An 8,188-nucleotide genomic window follows, 5' to 3' on the forward strand; every position below is an offset into this window, starting at 1 on the left:
ATTCTTAATCCACAAAAAAACTAGTAAGATAATCCTCAAAGTTGATGGTTAGATATCAATTAATTTCCACATTGGCAACAACAAAAGTATGCCATTTAGGTATCAACACACTAATTATGGAAGAAAGAAAGCATTTCTGATTTTCTGCCAGAATTAGAAATATGTTTTTTCCAATTTGTCTTATCTTTCCAGATGCAGAGCTCCCGAAAGACACAGGCCCACAGAGCTGCTGTATGGTATCAAACAGCCACTGTAACAAGTCATTATTTTGCACTACTGAGCCTCAATTCAGAAGTTTGCGAATGTAGCTGTCTTTGGTGCTGGTGTCTCTCTCTCTCTCTCTCTCTCTCTCTCTCTCTCTCTCTCTCTCTCTCTGCCTTCACATCTTTTTGGAATCTCTTTTTCTTCCCGTGCTATTTTTTTGAACCCCTTAAAAATAGATCATAGCAGGCTTCTTCTCCATCAATGCGCAAAGTGTGCAGAGCTGCAGCTCTTTAACTTTACCATCCTTCTCTGACTGCGGCCCTCATCTGTGCTTCCACTGTGCTAAATGCCAGTCACTCTGAGCTTACTATCTTGAAATAAAAAGAAGTTTCTTTTAAAAATGTTGGTAATAATTGAAGGTATTGGAAGATTCCTTGCTGGTGGTTATAGACAGGCATTCTGCTTTATGAGCATGCGTTGTCTGGACAGTGTCTACTGCTTAACATAAGCTGCTTAACAAAACATCATTTTCGAGTAACAGATTGTATAGCATCTGTCAGGGGTCACTGACTTTCACACCTCTTGTGAAACACCTGCAGTTAATGGCACCTTTTTACACGCACATCATATTTTTGTATCACTCCACTGAGCTGCATAAAGCTGAAAAAACATCACACCCCTGCAATTCAGGCTTTAATGGTGACATTCAGCAAAGGCCAATAAAATGTAATTGTGTAAACAGTGAGATCCAATAACCTCAGCATTCTCACCACCCCCTCGTGTCTGGTATTTATTTAGATGACAAGTCTCATATGGAAATTAGACAAGTCTTACTGCTACATACAATAACAATGTTGCTCAGCTTTTCTTATATTATATTATATTATTTTATATTATATTATATTATAAGCTATATAAGCTCTCTTATATTTAAGGTCAGTATTGTTATGTAAAAGAGCAGACACGTAATGTGGCCTTACATTGGAGCTCTGTCTAAAAGATACCGTCTCTGTGTGCTCCTTCTTTCCCAGCAGTGCTAATAACAGTTCAGTATTATCTGTTGGCACTGTAGGGCAGGCTGTCCATATCGCTGTGCCTTCCAGTCTCTGTGACCTATCCCTTCACCTTCAACCATCTGCAACACAGGCTTGTTATAAAGCTATTTCAAAGCTATTTCACTGAGTCAAGGTCCTCCATACAGAGTGCAGCATCTCTCTCAGAGTCTCATTGTCTCTGAGTGCAGTCTGCGAGGCTCTGCACTGGGAGAGCCTGTGAGACAATGCAGGTGAATGATGTCATCTCCTCTCAGGTTCAGACTCTCAGTGAGTCACTCAACAGGTGGAGCAGAACCAGAGCTCCATCTATTGAATTAGTCAAATGTAAATATAACCCAAACCCATACAAACTGCATAGTGCAGACTATATTGCATATAATTATAGAACCAGCTTCCTGTGTTAGCGAGTGCTGGCGATATCCTGTTGGCTCAAGGCTTTAGCAGATTTTCCACACCTGGTCTTTCCCAAGAATGTTGAGAACACTAAAGCCTTCATTCAGTTATTGAATTGAATGCTGCATGTTTTTGTGACAGAGTATTCAATTACATAGTGGGAAAGACTTTGGGGGGGGCCTTGGCTGCAATAAAGCACATTTATGGTTATGCATGATAAACAGTCAAAATCAATGTCAGTACATATAATTCATAAGCCTCATTATATGACGTATATGAAGTAAAATGTGCATCTGGTTTGTTGGCTATTTGGTCAGGATTGGAATTTGGTATGGTCAGAGATGTTGTATACTGAGGAGATATGATGAAATGTTTCTACAGACTTCAGCGAAAAAACACACATGAAAAACCGAAAGGAAATGTTACTAATCCAGATCTTCTTTTTTTTGTGAATTGTGTATTTGTCTTGCCCTCCCATTGGCGACCTGTCTAAAAAACAGTGTTTGATCTCTCTATTATAAATAATTGCCAGATAGGCGTCGCCAATATGGTGGATATGTTACGTGGCTTCCATTCAAGAGGCTTTGATCTGGTCAAACAGAAGTTTTTTTTTTTTTTATTCCTACCAAGTACAGTTTACCAACATTTCATAAAGACATATCCTGTCTTTCCTATTGATCAGACTACAACAGGTATCATAAACGCACTACAAGCTAATCTGGCAAGAGAGAGTTCTGCAGTGGACCATTGACCATCTCAAAAGTGAATTAAAGAGATCTACCAATATGGTCATTTGAACAGACATTCACACACACACTTTGCAGAGCATCACAGATGACAGTCAACACAGAGAGTCTGATCCTGATGCTCCTCAGAGTGACGCCCTGTCAGGTTAATTGTCCGTGGGGACGCTCTGAGTTGAGAGGGAGCAACGACCCCCAGCCTGACACCTGGGTTTAATGACTCTCTCTCCTCAGTGGAACCAGCCTCTCTCCCCTGATTACTCCATAACACTCTGACCTCTCTGACGGAGGAGACCATGTTTTCAATGAACTCCCCTCTCTCTTCAGTGGCTGTAGCCTATGGCCTGCAAGATCATTTCACGCTATGCTTGGTTATGATTTCAGAGGACAAGACAGAGTAAGTTCATTTGAGCCTCTGTAGCCAATATAAGATGGACAAATATGATTTGTGTTCACCACTTCTCATCGTGAATCATTTAAAATCTGATTATATGAGGTTCAAAATAAATACTTTTTACACAGCCTCAAAATATCAAATGTATTATTCATTACCAGGTATCTATTGGTGGATATATACTGCCATCTAGTGGCCAAAGAATGACTGCATGTTTCTGAAATGCGGACTGTTTTTGTCCCTCGGAGGGTCCCGTCAATAACACTTGTAACGACGCATGTGCATACCGAAAGGTTGCCGCTAGCTAGGTCAAGTTGAAACACATAAGAAGTAACTTATCTAGCGATCAATTATATCTATTCATGCTTAATCTAAGAGGACACGAGTTACGATTGTGAGATCAACTAGCTAGAAAAATCGGCTCTCTTGGAGCTAACTCGGTAAGTAGCTGGATAGCCTGCTAGTACAGCAGCACTGAAGTATATGCCCGTTATATTATGAAACATGGTTGCTAGCTTGTTAGTAGCTGAGGTCTGAAGTGTTCTTCGTGAATGTACTGCGAGCCACAAAAGCCTTAATTATCTAGAACATGGGGGCTGATGTACAACTATTCCGATCTCTGTTTCAAGAAGCAATTTGTGATCAGCTGACGTTTTAGTCACTTGACATCTCACGCAATGCTCTGTTTTTAGCTGGTTAGCTTGCTAACTAGTTAACGTGCACTTGCGTCACTGCCACTTAAGCTACTTGCCACATTAGTCGCTGTCAATTTGAAGTGGTATGCTTTAGCCTAAATGGCAGCATGACTTAATTTGCGTCATGCTCTGTTTCTTTTTTTCACAGTTCATACAAGTGGACAATAAAATAGCGAGGCCCAACAGGATGGCCAGTGTAAGTATTTTGTGGCCAACACGTGTGTGTGTGTGTGTGTGTGTGTGTGTGTGTGTGTGTGTGTGTGTGAGAGTGAGAGAGAGAAAGTGTGTGAGTCTGTGTGTCTCTCCTAGGCTAACGGTGATGTTCTTGCCGTGCTCCTCAGGTGCTCTGTAGCAGAGCCAGGCTGGTGACGTACCTGCCTGGGCTTCATGTTCTGGTGAACCGCATCGCAGGGACCAGGAGCTTCTCTGGAGCTGGGTCCTCTGGCTCTGATGAACCTCATGTAGCCGTCACACCCCCTGACATAGGTAAGCTACAGTCGCTTGTCACAATGGCTTCATATCAAAAGTGAGTTATTAGTGTCGACCCTCTGGAGATGCTAGCCCGAGCGGGCCTCACAACCGTACGTATGTAGGGTCCGAGGCTTCCCTATATTGGTCTGCCGAGGGGATTCACTCCTACGGGATGAAGTCATCCTAGGGGTGGTCCCAATGTCATTCGATTCCCGATTGTGTTACTTCATCGTGAACCTAAAGCCCTCTACTTCCATACTACCCAGAAATAATGTCCCGATCGCAACATAAACAACTTTAATCCGCCGTTTAAGACGAATACCTCCCGACGATATATCCCCGCACAGTCCTTGCGGCTCAGTACCCAAACATCCTGCACCTGTTTACCTCCAATTCTGCTCACAAAGGGTGGAGGGAATTAGCTTAGCAACTGGGGTTGGAAAAGATGCCCGTTGCACACCTGCAAAACGATTTGACTCCACCCATTGTGGGCGGATTTGGAGGTAACTGGGAGGGACACAGGTACCAGATGTCTTGTAATCTTCTCCGTGGCTCAGTTGGTAGAGCATGGCAAGAACAACGCGTAGGTTTATTAATTATATGCACTCACTGCAATGTAAGTTGCTTTGAATGAGTATGTACGTTTGTGAGCTCCGCTCGGGCTATGGTAATGTCACCTTTGTTAAAATTAAGTTATGGTACAGTATGTTGTTGTTGTCAAAGCAACGTGTAGAACACAATAACTGAATCAGAAGACCCTTAGAAAAATGTGTTAAAATACTGTGAATAGCTTGTTGTCATCACTGAGTGTGACTTTGTTGTGGTCAGGGCCCAGGACGGTATGGCCTGATGAGACCATGGGTCCGTTCGGGCCTCAGGACCTGCGCTTCCAGCTGCCTGGTAACGTGGGCTTCGACAGTGACCTGGAGGGCACGGCCGATCAGAAGAAAAGACCCATCCACCAGACGGTCCCCGACATCCTCTCATCCCCCTCCAGCAGCGAGAGGCATGAGTTCATCATGGCCCAGTTTGTCGGAGAGTTCCAGGTAAGTCTGCTTCGATACACGTGGAGTGTGTACAAATAATTGTCTGCAGGTCGGTTTTATAGACAAATATTCTCAACCTAAAATAGCAGTATGCCTCGATGCAATTGTGTTATCAAAAATGAGTAGGCCTAATGTTTTTTTGTTGTTCTGAAGAACATGCTCTGTTTCTTTGTCCTAGGGGAAAAAGGCCTCTCCCTCACCACAGAAGATTAACAGAGCAGAACAGTACTTTGACAACTCCAATGTAGAGTGTGCTATACAGTCCTGCCCTCAGCTGCTGAAGAAAGGTATACTTATTAATAATAATAATAATTATTATTATTATTACTTATTAGTGTTTTGTCCTTTGACCAAACAGACATTTGCAAGCGTCTTTACAAACCCTAGAATATATATAAAAGATGTTATAAAAGATGTTACAGCACACACTTTAGTTGCGCGGTACACATTTTCTTAAGTAGTTAGAATTCCAAAGTAATCATATGCTCTCTGTAGCCATATCTACATATCGTATCCAAATCATACATGGGAAATGGATGGAAAAGAAGAGGGAGCTTCGACCTCTGCATGTCGTTATGAACTTTTGTATTGCAATTCCACATGTATCCACTGGAGGGGGCACACACACACTGTAAAGGCATAGATTTCAGCAGTTCTCCATGGCTGTGATTGGAATCTGTTTCTTAACCATATTACCTATTTCTTGTTCCCTTTGTGTGTTTCCAAATCAACAGATTTTGAGTCAATGTTTCCAGAGGCCCCCTCCAATAGCATGATGGTTGTCACGGTGACGCAGAAGACCAAGAACGACATGACGGGGTGGTGTGAGGAGGTGGATGCGGAGAGGGAGGTGCTGCTGGACAAAGTGAGTTACAGTTACTATTACACTATTACAGATACTATTACAGTTACTATTACACTATTACAGTTACTATTACACTATTACAGTTATTACAGCCTATAGAAAATTCAGCATTCTACATAATAAAAAAAAAAAAGCACATAACAAAAGTTACATTTGGGTCAAAGGAATGGAAACTGATTGTTGTTCAACCTTACTGTTTAGGCACAATCAGAGGTTTACACTCTTCAAATGCGAATTAGCAGTATTTGTGGCAGATTGTGAAGACGTACGTTTGTAAGAGGGGGAGAGGGGGGCGCTTAGAGACTGCGAGGGAGGGTGGTGCGTGTCAGAAAGGGGCTTGTTTGTGACCATGTGCGTTATTCACTGTCTGGTTCACATATCCTTGGCTGGGAATTGCTCTAATTGTCTGGCTGACCTCCATGAATGTACTCATTTACACAAGATACGCACCCTCATCTGTCTCAGCAGAATACACGCCTAGTCAGCACTTGTTGCCAACCCTTCTCGTGTGTCTGATAAGATTTGTGAATAATCTAGATTGTTAAACGGTCCGTTTGAACAGATGCTCACTTTTGTCGACGTGCCTGATATTTTCTCGTTCATAATGGGTCACGCAGGTATCTTGCCTCTGTGTTTGACCCGTTTGAAACGAACATGACTTGCAAATGAACTGCTCGTAGTTGATTAGGTTCTTTGTTCCCTTGCCGAAGTTTATTGCTGGTGCCAAGGAGATCTGTTATGCCCTCCGGACAGAAGGCTTCTGGGCAGACTTCATCGACCCATCCTCAGGCTTGGCGGTAAGACACAGCTGATATGTACTCAATGATCGCCATATGGAAGTTGCTGTCGCACAGATACACACAGGGCTAGTTTCACAGACAAGGCTTAAGCTTTCAATGGCAAATTGCCACTGAGGATGCTTTTTAGTCTAGGACTAGGCTTAAGCCTTGTCTGTGGAACCAGCCCATAGTGTTTTACCAATAGCACTTAGTTTTTGAGAAATATCTCTTAAGAGATGTTAATTGAAGAAGTATATGCTTAGGATCCATGTAGACATTTCTCTGATTTTTCTCTGATTTTTGCTTCTTGTTTTTTCCCCTCAGTTCTTTGGGTCGTACACCAACAACTCTCTGTTCGAGACAGACGAGAGGTACCGTCACCTGGGCTTCAGCATCGAGGACCTGGGCTGCTGCAAAGTCATCCGCCACGCCCTGTGGGGAACACACGTTTTTGTGGGGACAGTTTTCACGAACGCACCTCCGAACAGCCTTATCATGAAGAAACTGCAAGGAAACTAATGCTGGAAACCTTGAAGAAGCTTCAAAATTAGAATGAGTCATGTCTGGGGGGGGGGGGGGGGGGTCACTATTAACCCCTGCTGTGTCATGTCTGGGGGGGGGGGGCACTATTAACCCCTACTCTGTCATGGCTCCTCACACAAGCATCAACTACTGTTTGGAAAGAGCTTTTTTGTTTGTTGTTCATATTTGTATAGAGAACCTCACCAACAAAAACCAACTTCCTATCTTCATCTGTACCGCTGTACAGTGTTATGGAGAGATACCCTCACCCATGTTCCTCAAAGGTTTTAATGGGGTGATTTAACATAAGTGTATATTTATTGTCTCTATATGACCAGACAGTGATTTTTGCCCTTCAGAGTGTTTCGATTGAAGGACTAAATGAATGTGAAATAGCTGATTTAATTAAGGTCGGATGAATTGAGATTGTCACACAATCATGCAGTTATGTAGAAGGGACTGTTTAAGGGGAACAAATACCTTTTGAACTCAGTCGTCCAACTCATTTTCAACAGAAGAGAAGGATTTGCTTTTCTGATGTCAAAGAGTTCTTCTCAGTAACTATTTTTTTTATCCATGTTGCCTTGATGTAATAAAGACAAGATCCTGTAACCTTTGATTCCTGCAAAATTGCACTTATGGCGGTAATCAACAACATGCTCTTTTTCACGCTACAGGATGAAACGCTGTTGGAAGTGTGATTCTTGTGGCAGCTTGTTCCAGGGGTCCACATAAAACATGCAATAAACCAAATGACCTTGTTTCTCTGTCAGTGGTCATCTTGTTCTGGTGTGGATAGGATGAAGAATAAGCAGTTGTCAACTGACCCTATTACTGTACTGGTGCCCACCACAAATGCATACATATACATACAGTACCAGTCAAAAGTTTGGACACACCTTGCCAAGAGTGTGCAAAGCTGTCATCAAAGCAAAATTGGACTACTTTGAAGAATCTAAAATATAAAACATATTCTGGTTTGTTTAACACTTTCTTGTTTACTACATAATTCCATATGTGT

At 42.4% G+C, this 8,188-nt stretch overlaps 1 protein-coding gene across 1 annotated transcript; it reads left to right on the top strand.

Annotated features, from left to right (window-relative positions):
• The first annotated feature begins 3,074 nt into the window (after window positions 1-3,074).
• On the top strand, window positions 3,075-7,198 carry mmadhcb (metabolism of cobalamin associated Db). The gene is made up of 8 exons (XM_083682715.1): window positions 3,075-3,229; window positions 3,633-3,680; window positions 3,826-3,970; window positions 4,784-5,001; window positions 5,180-5,288; window positions 5,736-5,866; window positions 6,577-6,663; window positions 6,970-7,198. The coding sequence occupies exons 2-8, from the start codon at window positions 3,672-3,674 to the stop codon at window positions 7,162-7,164; spliced, it is 894 nt and encodes a 297-aa protein (XP_083538841.1). The 5' UTR covers window positions 3,075-3,229; window positions 3,633-3,671; the 3' UTR covers window positions 7,165-7,198.
• The last annotated feature ends 990 nt before the right edge of the window (window positions 7,199-8,188 follow it).

The sequence above is a fragment of the Argentina silus genome, assembly GCF_951799395.1.
Source record: "Argentina silus genome assembly, chromosome: 12".
Classification (NCBI taxonomy): domain Eukaryota; kingdom Metazoa; phylum Chordata; class Actinopteri; order Argentiniformes; family Argentinidae; genus Argentina; species Argentina silus.